The sequence below is a fragment of the Canis lupus genome, chromosome 8 (assembly GCF_011100685.1).
Source record: "Canis lupus familiaris isolate Mischka breed German Shepherd chromosome 8, alternate assembly UU_Cfam_GSD_1.0, whole genome shotgun sequence".
In the NCBI taxonomy this organism is placed as follows: Eukaryota; Metazoa; Chordata; class Mammalia; order Carnivora; family Canidae; genus Canis; species Canis lupus.
The window spans coordinates 36,983,154-37,001,341 of NC_049229.1; the positions used below are offsets into that span (position 1 = coordinate 36,983,154).

General features: G+C 44.2%; 1 protein-coding gene across 3 annotated transcripts in view; it reads left to right on the forward strand.

Annotated features, from left to right (window-relative positions):
* Positions 1–7,148: 7,148 nt before the first annotated feature.
* Positions 7,149–18,188, forward strand: part of SYT16 (synaptotagmin 16) — a 235,213-nt gene continuing 224,173 nt past the window's right edge. For 2 of the 3 annotated variants that reach the window (XM_038544889.1, XM_038544895.1), the window contains exons 1-3: positions 7,149–7,235; positions 7,983–8,070; positions 9,936–10,039. In XM_038544889.1, the coding sequence (XP_038400817.1) occupies positions 8,063–8,070; positions 9,936–10,039 (112 nt within the window). In that variant the 5' untranslated portion in view covers positions 7,149–7,235; positions 7,983–8,062. The remainder of the gene's footprint in view (positions 7,236–7,982; positions 8,071–9,935; positions 10,040–18,188) is intronic. The other variant, XM_038544893.1, reaches the window with a different exon arrangement.

The window sequence follows — 18,188 nt, forward strand, 5'->3', positions numbered from 1 at the left end:
GTGGGGCCTTGGAAGGCAATTAGGTCATGATGGTGGAGCCCACATGAATGGGATTAGTGCACTTACAAGAGAGACCCCAGAGAGCTCCCTTAGCCCTTCCACCATGTGAGGATACAGAAGATGGCCCTTTATGAACCAGGAAGAGGCCTGTCTCTAGATACCAATCTGCTGTGACTTATCTTCAACTACCCAGCCTCCAGAACCATGAGAAATAAATGCTGTTTAAACAACCTAGTTTATGGTATGTTATAGTAGCCCAAAGAGATCAAGGCAAAGGGCTAATTTTAGTGCTGAGTTGATGATTAAATTGGAAGTGATGCACTGTGGATGGGAAGTATGGATTGTTCTTTTCAGAAGTTTGCATGAGAACAAAGACAAACTGGTTCAGCCAGAGGGAAGCCCAGGATCAAAAGGTCAAGATGTTTATAGGTTTAGAAGATAGAGCTAAGGAGAATGATACAGAGAATGATTTACTAAAACTAGAAGTTGTATTCTAGCTTGCAATACATTAATATTGCAAATCACTGTTTTAAACCTTATTTACATTGCCCATTATAGTTATCTAGCTCTATTCCCTTGTGTCCAATTGAAAAAATATTAGCTACTCACAGGTAGAGTGAAGTGGGTGTTTTATTTCCTGACAACCATAAAGCTCTTGTCTAAGAGTTACTCAAATAAAACACAGTTTTGAAAAAATCATATCCTATTCTTCTAGCTAAAACAAGTAAGTACTTCGCCAAAGAATGAAAGTTACTTAAGCTTGGAAAGAGAAAAGCAACAATGTGGCCCTATGACTCTTGGAACTTTTTCTTACTATATGAAGAATTACTGAGAATTATATAACCAGTTCTCTATCTTTATGAAGCATTAAAAGAATGGACTTTAATTTTTAAACGAATGGTCTTTAATTAGGTTGGAGTAAAAACCACATATTGAAAAGGTTTGTCAAAACTGAATTTGTTTCCTAGTGGCTGAATTCTCAGCATTTAGAACTTATCAGTACTTCCATTCTCTGTTGTTAGATGAAGAGACCAGAGCGAGCGGAAACTCCCAGGTCTGACATTCCAGGTGTTTCGGTAGTTTTATTGTCCTGTCACCAGCTGTTACTTGGGTCAGAGGTTTGCTAATTTTAGGCTGTACTGGAAACACCTGGGGAGCTAATTTAATATGCACATCCTAGGGTCCCACTGCTACAGCTTCTGCTCCTGGGAGTGCTGGTTGGGGTCTGAGAATTAGCATTTGTAACAAGTTCTCCAGGTGATTGTGTACCAGGTGGTCTGAGGCCCAGAGCTGGTGAAAGCTGACCTACTTGACTTTGGCAAAAACAGTGAACAGCTTATTAGGATGCATTTCTAGGCCTTTGGCTTCACCCTGCTCCAAGCACTTGATATCAGGATGAGTATGTATTGCTTGAGATTTTTAATATTCTATAACTGTGTATTGCTTTCTGAAATGAGGTGATAAAACATTCTTGAACTTTTTTTTAATGACTGCTAAAATGTACTTAAAAAAAAAAAGAGAGAGGATCCCTGGGTGGCTCAGCGGTTTAGCACCTGCCTTTGGCCCAGGGCGTGATCCTGGAGCCCCGAGATTGAGTCCCACGTTGGGCTCCCTGCATGGAGCCTGCCTCGCCCTCTGCCTGTGTCTCTGCCTCTCTCTCTCTATGTCTATCATAAATAAATAAAATCTTTTAAAAAATAAAAAATAAATTAATGCTGAACAGCAAAGCCTTCCTTTTGACCTATTTGCTTTCCTGGTCTCCGAACTGTCTCCTTTTCCAGACTGGTTATTTTCCCTTGCCTCTTCTGAATTCCTACCTTACGCATATTAACCTGGCACCATGTATGGACTAGCAAGGAGACAACTTGCCATGAGACAGGGGCAAGCCTAACACTGTGATTTTCCAGTTGTAAGCCGGTGAGTCTGTCTAGTGTCTGCTGGAAGTTCAGTCACTGCACTGCAGGCTGGCACCCAGGCCTTGCCTTCCACTTCTCAGGCCAGACTTCTGCCTGACAAGTCCCGTCATACTTCCGCCCATTCCCTGTGTGACTTGCAAGGGTTCAACCAGAATATGATGCCATTTATTACCTAATGGCTACTTTTTAAAAGCTTTATTTGCGTATTAGCATAATCCACATCAAATCGAATGTTCTGAAGTATTTGAGTTCAGAGGCTTAGGACAGACATAGAGACTGAATGAAAATCAAAGGCAAGTTTTACACAAAACAATAAAAATTTCCTCTCCTGTCAGATAAAATGCTCATTAGCTCGCAGCCTACATGCACAAATTATAGTCAAAATAATTTTTCTGTTTTCACCTACTCTAACACAGAAACAAAGCAATAGCTATCTCAACCAAAAATAGTCTCCGCGGTGACGCAGACCCACTCAGCGTGGCGGTGGCAGCCCCAGCCCCTCATCCCACCCTGTTCTCCTTTCTTGTTTATAGCCAGAGTTAATAAAGTCAACAGGATGTGGTCATAGGCCAGGGGTCAGAGAGCCTATATGGTAATTTCCATGCAATGTGTGTAAGAGGTATTTGTCCTTTCTTATTTTGGAAATGAACTCAAGCCATGTGGGTGGTCATTTGCCTCACAGTTATGGCAAATAAGTCAGAAGAGCCAGGCAATAATCACAAATGACCTTAGCTAAAATACTCTGAAAGCAATTGCTAGGTCCTGTCCTTTCTCTGTCCCGACCCCCTCTATGGACGTGCAGTCCAAAGCACTGATACTCTCACAGACCACAGGGCCTCCTACCAGCCCTCCTCCTGGTCTTCAGGCCCTGAGCCTGTCCACACTCTCCCAGTCCCACCTGACTCCCTCTGTGGCTCCTCTTATCCCTCCACCCCTGTGGCTATTTCAGGGACACAGTGACCTAGAATTCCTCCCTCTTTGTGGCCCCCCAAGTCCTATCCTCTTCCATGGCCTCTCCCCAGCCATGTTGGAGGAAGATGGCATGTGGCCACCTTCCCTCTCATGCTCGAGAGGTCCAATTCCAGGTGAGCCCTCCCTGTAGCCTCTTCTGTTCGTGGCCTGGATTCCCTCTCAGCTCTCCCCCACCTCTCCTCTCTGCTTCCTTCCTTGTTGGTAACTAAGCTCATGTCCTTCTTACATGATTGAGAACTTGGGGACCGGGCAGCACGCCTGAACTCCCTCAACCTCTCTCTCCCAACCCCAGAATCCCTTTGCATTGTCTCTCTTATTCCTCAACCTGCATTTCTGAGACTGAAAATGCATCTTTCTAGGATGGAACTCTCTGCTATGCTGGTGATGCCAGCCACTCTTTCAACTAACACCCAGTCTTGCCTCAATATTTTATATCCTTTCTCTCTCCACACACTCCTCCCCCCCTTGAAATTGTACTAATATTATAGCTTGATACTGACTTGTGTGTTTTTTTTTCAGTCCTGTCATGTAATTTCACTTACCATGTGGGTCTCCCTGTCTCTAACTAGACTTTGCCATCTATAGCCTCAGGTTATATAGGAAACAACAACAACAACAAAACCCCCCAGAATCTTGGCTTTGGAATCTCAGAAGCAAAAGTTCATGAAAAAGATGCATAGATTTGCAAGAACATAGGATGTTGGGACCCCTGGGTGGCTCAGCGGATCACCGCTTCCTTTGTCTTTCTTTGTTTGGCCCAGGGCATGATCCTAGAGTCCTGGGATCGAGTCCCACATCGGGCTCCCTGCATGGAGCCTGCTTCACCCTGTGCTTGTGTCTCTGCCTCTCTCTGTGTGTCTCTAATTAATAAATAAATAAAATCTTAAAAAAAAAGAATATAGGGTGTTTTAAGAGTCAGTTTTCCAGCCCCTTAGGCAATGGGTCTCTTCAGCCTTGGAGAGAGCAAGGGTTATAAAGGAGCTGAGATCCTCCTGAGGTGTGAGAAGACAATGGCAGATACTGATGGGGTGCCCAACCACCTTTCCCTACCCTACCCATTCTCCTTTGCCGACAGAACCTACCTTGCGTCACGGAAGCTGAAGTTAATGGACATTTGCAATCCCTGGGTGGCTCAGTGGTTTAGCGCCTGCCTTCAGCCCAGGGTGTGATCCTGGAGACCCAGGATCGAGTCCCACGTCGGGCTCCCTGCATGGAGCCCGCTTCTCCCTCTGCCTGTGTCTCTGCCTCTCTCTCTCTGGGTCGCTCATGAATAAATAAATAAATAAATAAAATAAAATAAAAATTCTTAAAAAAAAAGTGAACACTTGCTTTCCCAGCCTCCCATTGCAGCTGGAATAGAAGGAGAAGGCTTTTGAGGTTTTTTTTTTTTTTTCTTTTGAGGGTTTTTGTTTTTGTTTTTTTAACAGAGATTATCTCCCCTGATTAAAAAGAGAGAGATGAGAAGGAATCCTGCAACTTCTGGAATACCATGTAAGGATATGAGCTGTTGGTGCTGTGGCAGTCTTCTTATCCACAAAGTGAGGATGGCAGAGTAGGAAGATGGAAAGAGTCTGAATTTTCATGACTTTGTTGAGATGCTAAACACACCACAGAACCCCTCAACCTTGGGTTCATTCTTATGTGAGAGAAGATATTTCTACTGCTTAAGCTACGACTGTAGTTAGATGTAGTTGCAAATATCCTGCACCCATTCCCCCTACTCCCCTTCTTAGAGAAAAGTCCCATTGCCAGGGAATTTCCAGAGAGGTTGGAGAAGCTGAGACCTCTGGGGATATTCATCTCATTAAATGTCTTATTTGTTGGCAAACCATGCTGATGCTGTCCAGCTCTTTCCTCCAGCCTGGATGCATCCCCCAGAAAAGCGGGGGGGGGGGGGGGAGGGCAAGAAAATGGAATTACCCAAGAAAAACCTGAATCAATGGAGTTTACCCTGAGCTAATTAAAAATCAAGCTCCCTAGCCTCAGGTGGAATGGGGCCCCCGGCCAGAAGGTCAACTTAGTTATAGAAAAGCAAACATTTTTTCTCTTTTACATACTAGAACATGTGGACAGAAATAATTCTTCCTGTTGAAAAGTCCTCTACCTTAAAAAAGAAAAACAAAAACCAGTCTTACCTCAACCCTCCCCTCCCCTAAAGCTCTCCATCCCCTTTCATTCCCTGCACTGCTAACGTTTGGGAGAGAATTGTCTATACCTGGGGCCTCCACTTCTTTGGCATCCATGTACTTCTCAACCCCTTCTCATCCCTCATCTGGCTCCAGGCTAATATACTTGCTATCAAACAGATCAGTTATTCAGAAAGCATTTACTGAATTTATACTTGGAGTTATCACTTTTCAAATGCTTTCTGACTTAGAAAAGTAAGTACAATTAATGAATAAAGAGCCTCATGAATGTTCTACTGACCCTTCAAATGAGTTCAAACCCAACTCATTATCTTCCCATCACAGCAGCTTAACCTACTGGTTTGTGGGTTTCGAACAGGTTCCAAACTCCGGGGGCAATCTTTACATTTTTTCCTTTTTTCTTTGTAAATTTTTAAATTTATTTATGATAGTCACACACACACACACACACACAGAGGCAGAGACATAGGCAGAGGGAGAAGCAGGCTCCATGCACCGGGAGCCCAACTTGGGATTTGATCCCTGGTCTCCAGGATCGCGCCCTGGGCCAAAGGCAGGCGCCAAACCGCTGTGCCACCCAGGGATCCCTTTTTTCTTTTTTCTTTTTCCGCATCTGATCCATTTCAAGTCTTTTTGCTTTGGGGACCCACCACAGAGGGTTGCTCTGAAGACCAATGAGCCAGATCTTGGTGCTTGTTAAATACAAGTATGCCTCAGAATCACCTGTGTTAAACACACAGGGATTAAAAGCAAACAAAAAAACTGATGCCCGTGGGTCCCACTCAGGTTGTCCTGGCTTTGGATGTAGAACCTGATCAGATTATCAACCTGTGTTATTCCCTGCTCTTCCCAGTCAGATGGGAGCTACCTCTTAACCCCGCTGTCTTCTTGGTGTCTAGCCTGGGGCTGGGAAGATCCCTGTCGGGATCCCTATGAGGTGGGTTGAATGTGGATCCTCAAATGCATCAAATAGATAATATTTGGAAGGAGTAACTAGGCTGCCTTGTGCTTTAGAACGTATGTTTGAGCTATTTGGTTCTTTATGTAAAGGATCTGGGGTTCTCACGTACCACCGCCGATATACCAAGTCCATCAGAAATCAGTCTGTGGGGCAGCCCCGGTGGCTCAGCGGTTTAGCGCCGCCTTCGGCCCAGGGTGTGATCCGGGACACCTGGGATCCAGTCCCACGCTGGGCTCCCCGCATGGAGCCTGCTTCTCCCTGTGTCTCTGTCTCTCTGTCTCTGTATCTCTCATTAATAAATAAATAAAATCTTAAAAAAAAAAAAAAGAAATCAGTGTGTGAACTTCGAGCTAGACACGTGTCAGACACGTGTCGCAGAAGGCTGTGACTCCGAGCCCTCCGGCCATGGTCTATGAAGCCACAAAGCCGCCTGCCTCACTCATTCGGGCTGATGCAGTTCCCCGGGCGTCCGGCGTCCATCCTTCGCTGGCGGGGCTGTGGTTTGGGCCGTGGTCACCTGTCAGTCGGTCGCTCGTCCAGTCGGCCCGCAGTCAGCTGGCCGTGTAGTCGGTCCCTCATGTGCTCACGCCCATGCAGGCCTCGGGTCATACAGCCGTCCGTCCGCCCAGGCGACGGGTAGCTGTCGAGAGCCCGCCATGTGCCGGGTGGGGACACAGGCCCCTGGGACCTGCGGGCCGGCGGGCGCTGAGCGGGTGTCCCGGCAGGTCGCTGCCTCCCGCTCTCAGCCCCCTTTCCACGCTCGGCTCTTTCCAGCCGGGGCTGAGCGTGGGTCCCAGGCCGCAGGGTTGGGCAGGAAGCCTGGGCACAGAGGAGGTGGAACCGGTGAAGGTGACGCGACGCCGAGAACGGGAACGTCCCGGGGGAACGCGGCGGGAGCGGAAGGCAGCGCGGCGGGCAGACCCCGGCGCGGCCGGGGCGCCCGCATCGTCCGGGGGGCGGGAGCGAGGCCGGGGCCGCGAGGGGCCGCGGGGGGCTGCGGCCGGGCGGGGGGCGGCCGCGGGGCGGGCTCTCGGGGCCGGGCTCTCGGGGCAGGGCCGACCCGGCGGCGGGGCGGGGGCGCGGGGCGGCGCGGCGGGAGCGCGCGGCGGGAGGGGCGGTGCGCGGCGCGGCTCCGGAGCGCGCGGGGCCTGGCGAGGAGCGCGCCCGGCCGGCTCGGTGCCGCCACCCCAGCCGCGGGCGGCCGCCCGGCAGCCCCTCGCCGGACCATGGCGACTGGCAGTAAGTGCGCTCGGGCCGCCGAGGCCCCGGGGGGAGGCCGCGGGGCCCAAGGGGGGTCTCCTCCTGCTGACGCCTGCCTTTGTGCCAGGCTCGCGGGAGCAGCGGTGGGATCCCCGTCGCCCCCGGGGGAGCGCCCGCGCCCCGGTGCCCGTCGCACCCCGTGCCGCCCGGCGGGACCGAGGGGCGCAGGTGCCCCTGGCGGCTGGCCCGGGAGGGCTGTGGCCGGGGGCGGGCGCCGCCGCGGAGGGGACACAGCGATGCCGCGGGGCCTGCCAGCGAGCCCCGGGGGCAGTGCCCCAGGCGCCAGACCCAGGCTTTGGGGAGCCCTGGCACCGAGGCGCCGGCGGCTCAAGGCTCGCCTCGAGTTCGGGTGACCCGCCGCGTGCCTCCTGAGGATGCGGGGGCCTGCCCGGTCGGCCGCCCGGTGGCCCCCGCTGGGCCGTGTCCCCAGCGGGCAGCCGAGGGCCGGCCAGAGCCGGCGTCTGGTCACCGCGCACGGGGCGAGGGGGCGAGGCTGGCGCGCGCACATAGGTCACAACTACTGAATGGAAGTGGGGAAGGCGCTGAGCTGGCCTCCCTTGAGCATCCTGGCACCACCGCTCTCTTGGCTCGGTGCTTTGGAAATGCAAGCACGTCTATGAAAGCTGGTTAAGTAAGAAGTACTGGAAGCTGGATACTTATTAATAGGGTCTCAGAGGGAGCTCAGAGCAGAGCCACAGCCACTCCTGCCCTATCCTTACCTTGCAGAGGTGCCGCGTCCAGAGCCCTCGCCACACACACACCTGGCGCATGTGAAGGAATCCGGGAATGAATGAACAAACGAATGCATGTCTTGGTGAGAGAGGAGCTTTGGTTGGCATTTTTGAGGGGTGAGATGGGACAAATATGGGAAGATGGGGGTTCACATGTCTGCCATAATGATTATTTTTCTTTTAAACAAGCTATTATCCCAGCCAAGAACACACAGTTTGGTATAGTGTGGAGAGCATGGGTTTGGGTAGCCAAACAGATCTGTATTTTAAACTTCTGAAGTTCACTAGTAGCGGGGCCACCTCCGATGTCCTTGGTTTATCTTTAAAGTCAGGACAAAGCTGACGTATCTTTTGCACAGTGATGGGCACAGAGCTGGCCCTCAGTAAAGGGTGGTTGCTCACCCTCTTTACCATCATTTTATATGTGTGGAGACACCAACGTGCTCTCCCCTTTTTTAAATGGAAAAAATGTAGATCATGTTTTGATAATCAGCTAATCTGGCCAAGCCTCCTTTTTTCTTTCCTCATTTATAAAAGGGTGATCTGGCTAACTTTTCTTAAGGGGGGGAGGCTAGGAAAAGAAATTATGGATTTAGGCTTTTGTTACCAAAGTAAGACCCAACAAAGAGGAGGATCGTTACATATGGCCTTATTCTTGTGTTTCTTAAAGAAAACAAAACCGGAGGAGCGTGAAGTATCTATAGGCATTTGCATCACACAAATGCAGTAGGACAGTGTTATTCATTTTCTATATTTTGGGCAAAGATGATACATTTGGTATTCTAGAAAAAAATTGGTCATATTCTGTCCCAATGTATTTAGATAAATGTTTCTTCTACTTCCTTACATGGTATACTTAACTCTACTGAAGAACCAAACTTTATTCCATTTATTTTGTTTGTGGAAAAAATTATAAGATTCAATCAGATTATCTCATGAGCTGGTTTTTTGGCATGGTCTAAAATCTGTTTGTTCTCAGCTGGGATGAAGCTGGAAATCTGAAAAGTTTCCAGAGTGTAGAGGATAATTAGTTTGTCTTTGTTCTTCTTCAGAAGTAATGTGAGAGACTTCCTACGTGTTTCTACTATGGAAATGAAGAGAAGGGTGGTATTTTCAGCCACTGTCTTGAAAAATGCTCCCTAAATCTTGACCATGTTTACAGCTTCAAGTCCCAGAGTCCTCTTATAGTTATCATAAAGTTGGTTCTGAAACTAGAGCCCAGGGCTTTTCCCGGACACAGAGTTCTCAGCTTAGCTGCATATTATAATTACCTCAAGAGCTTTTTTTTTTTTTTTAAAAAAAATACTCTGGTATCTCTCTAATAGTTTTTTAAAGATTTTATTTATTTATTTGACAGAGAGAGAGTGACAGCACACAAGCAGGGGGAGTGGCAGGCAGAAGGAGAAGGAGAAGCAGGCTCCCAATTGAGCAAGAAGCCTGGCTCTATCCTAGGACCCAGGGATTGTGACCTGAGCAGAAAGCAGATGCTTAACTAACTGAGCCACCCAGGCATCCATCTATCTGTCTATCTATCTATCTATCTATCTATCTATCTATCTATCTATCTATCTATCTATCTATCTATCTATCTATCATCATCTATCTTTTAATGTAGTAAGTTTCAGACTTAAATGTGTATCTAATGACCTGAGAGCTTGTTAAAAGATTGCTGGGCCCCACCCCAGAGTTTCTGATACAGGAACTTTGGCTGCTGCCTGAGAATTTACATTTTTAACAAGTTCCAGATGGTGTTGAAGCTACTGTGCTTCCCATCCTTCTCACCACCTCTGCAGGTGAGAGGCAGGTGGGCGCACAGAATGACAGTCACTTCTTCAGTAATCCTGTCCTTTTGCTGTGCGCTTAGTACATGGCCTCATGAAGATATCACACCTGGGCACAGTGCTGCCGTGGGGCTCTAGCTGACTGCTCTCCCCGTTTTCTCCCCCAGGAAATTTCCGCTTGAGAGAAATATTGGTTCTAAAGCCAGGCAAAATCTGAATGCTCTACTCCAGTCATTTCTGGAAGGAATCCAGAAGTACCTTTATGAATGTGGTATGTAAATGGATATAAAATACAGAGATACTTTAAAAATATTTGCCTGGCAGCTTACAACCTTGACAAAAAATAATGTAACAAATAGAAGAAAAATATCTTATGCCTAAGAGCCCATTCCCAAGGAGGAATGGAGAAGCTGAGGACCTCAGCTTGTTTTTCAGTGAGTTATCATGACATGATAAGGAACTTTCGATCCTCCAACTAAATTCCTCTTGGGCTATTCATATTTTTATTTGGATAATTGAGGTTATAAGACCTCTAAAAGATTGAAAAATTTGGAAGAATTGTAATAGGAAAAAAAGACTAGTAGGGAAAAACTGCTGTTAGCCCAGTATATTATATAAAGTGGTGGTACTCAGGTATTTGAACTATGTGTCGTGATTGCCCCAGTAACAAGTGTTCCAGATAATCTTGGGTTTCCAAATCACAGTGAAGTATTTTTTCTTTTTCTTCCATTTATGTCATTTGTTTTATTACTAATATTTCTCCTTATGAAGTCCTTATTATTGAAGTCACTGTAGTCTGTTTATGAGAATAGTTTCTCAGAAGGGAGACAGAACATGAAAGACTCCTAACTCTGGGAAACAAACTAGGGGTGGTGGAAGGGGAGGTGGGTGGGGGGTGGGGGGTGACTGGGTGGCGGGCACTGAGGTGGGCACTTGACGGGATGAGCACTGGGTGTTATTCTGTATGTTGACAAATTGAACACCAATAAAAAATAAATTTATTAAAAAAAAAAAAGAATAGTTTCCCAGGAATAGGTAGGCCTGTTTGGGCAATGTTGGAAATATGTAATTGTATTATACCCCAGAAATCTCAGGCAAGTCTCAAGTGGATGGGTCTTTGTGGCTGTGTTGACAAACATTTGGCTTCATAAGGGGAACATCTGGTCCCCATCTGGTTGCTCCTGGTTTACTGGTTGATCTTGTGTCATTTTGGCTTGGTCCATTCACAAGCTACCCCACAGGCCACCTCTGCTAGTGGCCATTCCCTCCTTTCTGCTTTTGGTCAGTAACCTGGAATTTCTTTTCCTCATCCTATCTGCCCCCATCAGCAATTTCTACCCTGTGCTTAGTGCTCAGGATAGAAGGAAGAGAGAGCAGCGAAAGGAAAAATCAAATGCAGGTCCTTAGCAGGTGAAGATGGGAACTTCTGCCAGAAAGGTGCTGTTCAGGATTTAAAAGAAAATTGCTTGACTTTGAGTGAAAATGGACCCGTTCTTGAGTAAATTTCTTTCCAATTCTAATAATTATTAAAAAGCTTACAAATAGTGCCAATTAAAAAATATAGACCAACTAAGACTTGGAAAATTGCTACTTTGTAACTATCATAGTAACAATTGATTCATGCAAAAATCATCCGTGGATGCTAAACTATTGTGTGAAAACTTGAAGACCAGAATATTTACATTCCTGGAGAATTTTCCCACAGATGACTTATAGTAATTGCAAAGGGGAATATGTTAATTTTACAGTAGAGAAACATGGGTGTATACTCCATTGTACAAATAATCAAAGTTAATATCACCTGTAATGGGGCAAATGGATATCCTGTGCTTCCTGGTATGAGACAGTGGAAGGACACAATGCCAGTTGTGCCAAAAATGTATAATCTGTTTCTAATCAAGAGGAAATCTCAGACAAATGCAAATCAAGAGACATTCCACAGAAGTCTATGGCATGAGAAAGGGCTGAGGCACTATTCGAGATTGAGGGAGACCAGAGACAAGGAAACACAGTGGATGATTTTGGGTCAGACCCTAAATTGGGGAAAAAAATGCTCTAAAGGACAATGGTGTTTGGTGGTAATTGGTGAAATTTGAATATAGATTATATGTTGGATAATAACCTTGTGTCAAAGTTAAATTCTTTAAATATAATATTTTTATTGTAGTTTGGGAGAGAATATATTCTTAAGGGAAGCAAGTATTTACAGCTAAGGGGACATGATGTCTGGAACCAAATATCATGGTTTAGGAGGAAATAAGTACATAAGTGTGCATTTATATGTATATGTGTGTTATACAAGGAAGAAAGAAAGAAAATGTGGCGACATTTTAACATTTGGGGAATCTAGGAATTATTTGAACTATTCTTGCAACTCTTCTGTTAAGAAAGAAAGAAAGAAAGAAAGAAAGAAACAAACAAACAAACAAACCCAACAATTTAGAAATGACAATGGTGGGATGACAGTCTGTAGTTCTAAGTAATGTGGTCTAATATATTAAGTTTATGTTCTGAGAAAAAATCTTGTTGAAAGACCCTTAATTCTGGACTCCTAATTTTGGTCTGAGATCATAACACTAATAAAGCTGTTAATCACAGAAAACCTCATACATAAAAAGGAAGAGAGAAGAGTACAATAAACCTCCACGTACTCAGTATTTTGCCAACCTTATTGCATCTATCTCTCCACTATGTTTTTGAGAGAAGGTATTCTGCAAGCAAATTCCAGATATCATGTCGCTTTAACCACTGATGCCTCAGTGGGCCTCTGTGCACACTTTTTCCCTCCCAGAACGCCCATGCTGCTAGTGTACTTAGGAAAAGGAACACTTCCAAAATAAGAGATGATAGCATTTAGATATTGTTAGATTGGTTAGAATAGTAACCCTAGTGCTGAGGACATATCGATTTGACATACAAGGGTTGTACGCTTGTTTTAAGTTTGAAAAGCTGACTAAGCCTAGTAATTATAAATAGTTTAGAAAAAAGAATCTGAGAAGCTGCTTGTTCTTGTTCTGTTTTCCAAACTCCTCCTCCTGTTTTCAACCAAGAATTAAATACTTGAAGAAAACATAAAGATGTGTATGGAGACAGTATTCTGGATTGATTTACCTATTTGCTGTTACCCTATTGAAAGATTCTGAAAGTCAGAATGACTAACTTCATGCTGAATGAGTAGAATTCCATTGCTTTAATTTCAGCATGGCATCTTTGATTTGGTAAGCCCAGAGAAGCCTTTTCTTGCTGAGCTGACTTTCCAGTGTTTTGTATAGAAATGGGCCAGATCTCTTGGGAAGAATAAGCCTTTTCCTGCATATGGTAAATTTGGATGACATTTGTTCTTTTAGGTCACTAGAATATCATTTAGTTATTAGCTATTATTTAACATAATAGATTGATAAAAAGATGCCCACTATGCCTTTTAACAATGATTATGTATGTAAAATGATGGTAAAATCTTTGACAGCTCTTTTTACTAAATTAAGGAGGTATCTGAAGCACAAATAAAATTCTTATACACAACTATTATACTTCCCTTAACAGATTATACACATATGATTTTAGGTTGTTTAAATGTATGCATAGATACCATCCCTTTATGATAGATTTTCTTATTGAAAATAAGAGTATGAGATCCTTGAGAGTTCTAATTTTAGGAATGCAGTGTCACATTTTATAGTTTGATTTGCAATGAAACAAAGATTAAGAAACATAAAATGATTTTATCCACCCTCTGTGAAAATTCCCCTGGCTTACATACTTGCATATTTATAGACTCCTTTAATCTATTACCAATGAAACTTAGATTTTCCACTGACTTAGCTCAATAGACAATTGAAAAGGCTGATGAACTCTGTGATAGTGGAAGAAAGTATAAGCTTAGCTTCAGAAGTGCCTGAGCTCTGAACATTGGACCTAACACTCACTGCCTGGGTAACCACGGGTAAATTGTTTAACTTCCCAGAGCTATCTTATTCCACTCTGAGAAGTTGTAAAAATTAAATAAGATGGTGCACATAGTAGGCATTAAAAATGTCTCCTCACCCTCTACAAGATCCAGCCTGTAGTGTATGTATAGTTCATGTTGCAGAGATAATCTGTCCTTTAGAAATGGAGTCCTAGTCATTGATTCCACTTTTCTTTGTGAAGAATATAAAATGAATACCAAATTATCTGTTTAGAAATATAGGACTCTACAGAAGTGAATCTAGGAGAAATCACCCTAAGGTAGACAACTCAGATTTAAAATAGATGTATTAAATCATGACGTTTTCCTTCCCAACTCTTATCAGTTTTGCACAAGTATACTTGCAGCATGTACCATGAACATGTGGGTTTGCGGTGCATGTGAACACATGTAATTTTTAATAATCTAGGACAATTTTAGTGATGGGCTCTTAGAGGCACTGCAACAGCTATTTATGTCTTTTACGGAAGATCCAAAAGGGCTATGGGATCCTCTATGCTAACTTGCTCCTAGTGATATCTTTGGACTTTGTAGTTTTGCCCCTCACTTGGGCATGACTGATGGGTGGTTGTAGTACTGGATGGATGTTATTTTAGGGGGTCTCCCTGGAGTTTGATACCCTCCTGGTTCTGAAGTCTTATAAAAGCCTGACCAGTGATGTTGATAAACCTGAAGAAATTTCTGGTCGGCCCATTATCAAGCTTTACAAAGGCGTTGTCTTCTAATAATGTCCATGATGACCTCATCTGCCTGATGTCCCTGCTGATCCTGTTCTTGGCAATCCAGGTTCTGACTGAGAGTAACCTTTCTCCATCTCATACTCCCACTGCCCATCTTGATATTTCCTGTTTCTCTTGCATTTCAGCCCATGCTCTAACTCTCCTTATCTGCCAATCTGTTTTTTCTTCACTTTCATTATTCCTTTGAACTGTGGTTGAACCACACTGATTCTGTCAACTTCAGGTTTGTAGAGTCCCCAGCAGCTAGGCTGCTTTCAACCAGCCCTCCCCTGCTTCTCCATAATTAGAAAGTAGACGATAGATAGCTCTTCATCCCTCAGACTCTTACCATCCTGTCCTTAGGCTTTTTAGAGGCACATTATAATGTTCCTCTTGACTGGTCCATCAGCATAAAATCAATTGTTAGATGTTAGTGGTGGTAATTATAATTTTTCTTTGTGCTCCCCCTGTATTTGTCCCCCCCACCCCGTATTTGTTATCTTTTGCTGTGCAACAAATTACCACAAACTTAGTGCCTTAAAACAACACATCTGTCTCCTAGCTCTGTTAAGTCATGAGTCTGGATGGAACTTCTGGGTATTGGGAGTTTGCAAAGCTGCAATTAAGGTGTCAGTCAGGTCTGGGTTCTCATCTGAAGGCCTGAGACTTGACTGGGGAAGGATCTACTTCCAGGCTTATGCTGGCATATTATCAGCGTATCACTTGTTGGCTGGGTTCAGACCCTGGCAGTCTCGTGGACTGAAGATCTCCATTTCTTGTTGGCTGGAGTTCCCTCTCAGGTCCTTAATACATGAATCTCTTCAGTATATCCACTTACTTCATCACAGCTAGCAAGAAACGAAGTCTCCTAGCAAGATAGGTATTAAAATCCTAAGTGATAGAATCACAGAAGTGACATCTCATCACCGTTGATGTATTTTATTGTTTAGAAGCAAATTAGAGATTCTGCTGAACTCAAAGAGAAGAGATTACACAAGGGTGTGAGTATCAGAAGATGAGGGCAGTTGGAGACCATCTTTGAGTCTGTCAGCCATACTCCCTGTAAAACTTTTAGCATCTACTTCAACTAGCTTTTTGTTTGGAGTATCACATTCCTCTTTAAAACTCTAGATAACACTGAGGCGGTAAAGCCTGAAATGATAACTGCCTTGCTCAGAAAAGAAATCATTCTCTTTCCTCCTACCAGAGAGCTGTTGTGCTGTAGGAATGATGGTGGGGCAGGGAAGGAGAGGTTTTGGTCTTGGAGCTGTTATTGGGAAAGACATGTCTGAATGAGGTGCTGCTGAGGGGGATTTCAAGTAAACAAGCCTATATGCTTTGTGAATTACTTTTATGAAAACCATTAAAATTTTTTGAAAATTTAAAAATTTTTAATTTTTTAAGAATTTAAATTAAAAATTTAAAACTTTTTAAAAATTAAAAACCAGTAGGTGGCCCAGTGGTTGAGTGTCTGGTTTTAGCTCAGGTTGTGATCCTGGGGTCCTGGGATTGAGTCCTGCATCAGGCTCCCTGCCCGAGCCTACTTCTCCTTCTGCCTGTGTCTCTGCCTCTCTCTCTCTCTGTCTCTCATGGATAAATAAATAAAATCTTAAAAAAAAAAGAATTTTTAAAAATTGAAACACTCAAAGTTCTCATTTTTGGAAAAGTTAAAAGATGGACTCAGGACAAAGCTATGAAATTAGGGCTAAAAGTCAGTGAAGGTCCCAGAATAAGAAAAATAAGGGGAATGAGAACTCCATCAAAGAGAAGCTGTTTTCTTATGGGGGCAAATGGATTTTATTAAGGTGCCTTGTCAGTGTGTGAAGCATTGTAAGGGGGTAAGAGACTACTTAAGCTTTTAAGTTTCTATTTGTGATTTTATTCATCTCAAACTATTGTTTTTGACTTATTGAGAGGATGACGGATGCCTGGAAACTGGAGAATTCTTGACTACTGATAATATTTTTCTGTGTAACAAATTGCATGCTGAATTCTTGCTTTAAAATTGACTCAGAGTTTAGAATATGAAACTACTCAAAGAGGTTTTCTTCAATGGTAAATGTTGATTTTTACTGCATGTCCTTTTCTTGAGATTTTGAACATCTTGATTTTTTTTTGGTTGCTACTTAACACCCAAAAGCTATTCTACAGTAAAAGAGATGTAATCACAGCCGTTAGCTACTCATAATTAAGGTAAGACTATCTTAGTTTTAATAAATTGATTTGGATCCTAGAGACAAACATGTACATTTTTATCTGACATAAATCAGCCCATATAAAATTATTAGAAGGTAGGAACCTGAAATTATTTTTGTAAAAGGGATTCTCTCTCCCATTGTGGCCAAATCACATGCTGTTTTCTCTTTGAAGTCTTTCTAAACTCTCCAATAGGTACAAATGTCCAACAGATTCTCAACAGAATCCATTGCTCATTTTATCTATACTTCCTAAGTTTTTTTCTTTCTTTTTTCGTTTTTTCCCTTTCTCTAGTCTGTATGTTCTTTAAGGAAAGATCTACTTTTAGGTTTATTTCCTCAATTTTTGTCAATCTATTGAATAAGCTTGGTGCTTTGCAAGGAGTAACCACACACATGGTTGCCACATTTGGTCTGTTTCTCCACTATGAGACTCTTCTTTGGATGCCCCTCTTTATTCCAACGTTCTCAAAGTGTGGACCTAGCAACCCTGCATGGTGGAGGTCTCTAAGACTTTAGAGGGCCAGTAAGGTCAAAACTGCTTTCATAATATTTCCAATATTGTCTTTGTCTATTCATTTTCCTTTATCTTGACTGTTATCATAATTGGCAGATGGGGGTGGGGGGGGCACCTGGATGGCTCGGTTGGTTATGCGTCTGCCTTCGGCTCAGGTCATGATCCTGGGGACCTGGGATGGAGCCCCGCAACAGTCTCCTTGCTTAGCAGGGAGCCTGCTTCTCCCTCTCCCTCTGCCCCTTCCTCTGCTTGTGTTCTCTTTCTTTCTCAAATAAATAAATTAAAAAAAAAAAAGATTCGGTAGATGGTACATAAGGAACGATGACATCCTCACCCCTACTAGAATGTTGTGCCTGTGTATTCTTTCAATGTAGTTCAGTTTTCAAAACTTTCCTGTGTTAAGATTGATTTTATGCATGGACCATTTTATAAGTTTATCCAGTTCCCTCTTCTCTGTAGTCTTTACCACCACCCCCTACCTCCAGCTAAGATGAGGCAGCTGCTCTGTTGTCCTCCACGTGGTCCAGTGTGGTGGTTGATAGTACTTTCCTTCATAGTCTGTAGCCTTGGTGGTCACTGTGGCAGTGCAGAGAGGAATGAGCACTGTCTCTTTCCTGATTTCATCTTAGTGCAGGGCAGGGATGGTCAACGAGACTCCACCTTGCCCCATGGGTGGCACACCCTGGGCAGAGGAGGCTTGCTTCCTCTGCTTTGTTAGTGTAGGGCGGGGATGGTCAGCAGGGCTCCTTCCCTCAGGCACAGTGCCTGGTGGAGAGGCACAGGGATGTGGCTTTTTCATGGTGTTTGCTTAGAGTGGGCTAGGTATATTAAAAGATATTCTATCCTTTAGAGCTGTCCTCTTCCAAGACCTTTGGCTAGAGAGGAGAGACCTCAGTTGGGGATGAATTGCCCTTTGGGTGACATTTGACAGTGTCTGAAGACATTTTTTGCTATTAGAAGTGGGAAGTTGTTACTGGCATCTAGTGGGTAGGGATTAGAGATGTTGCTAAATATGCTACAGT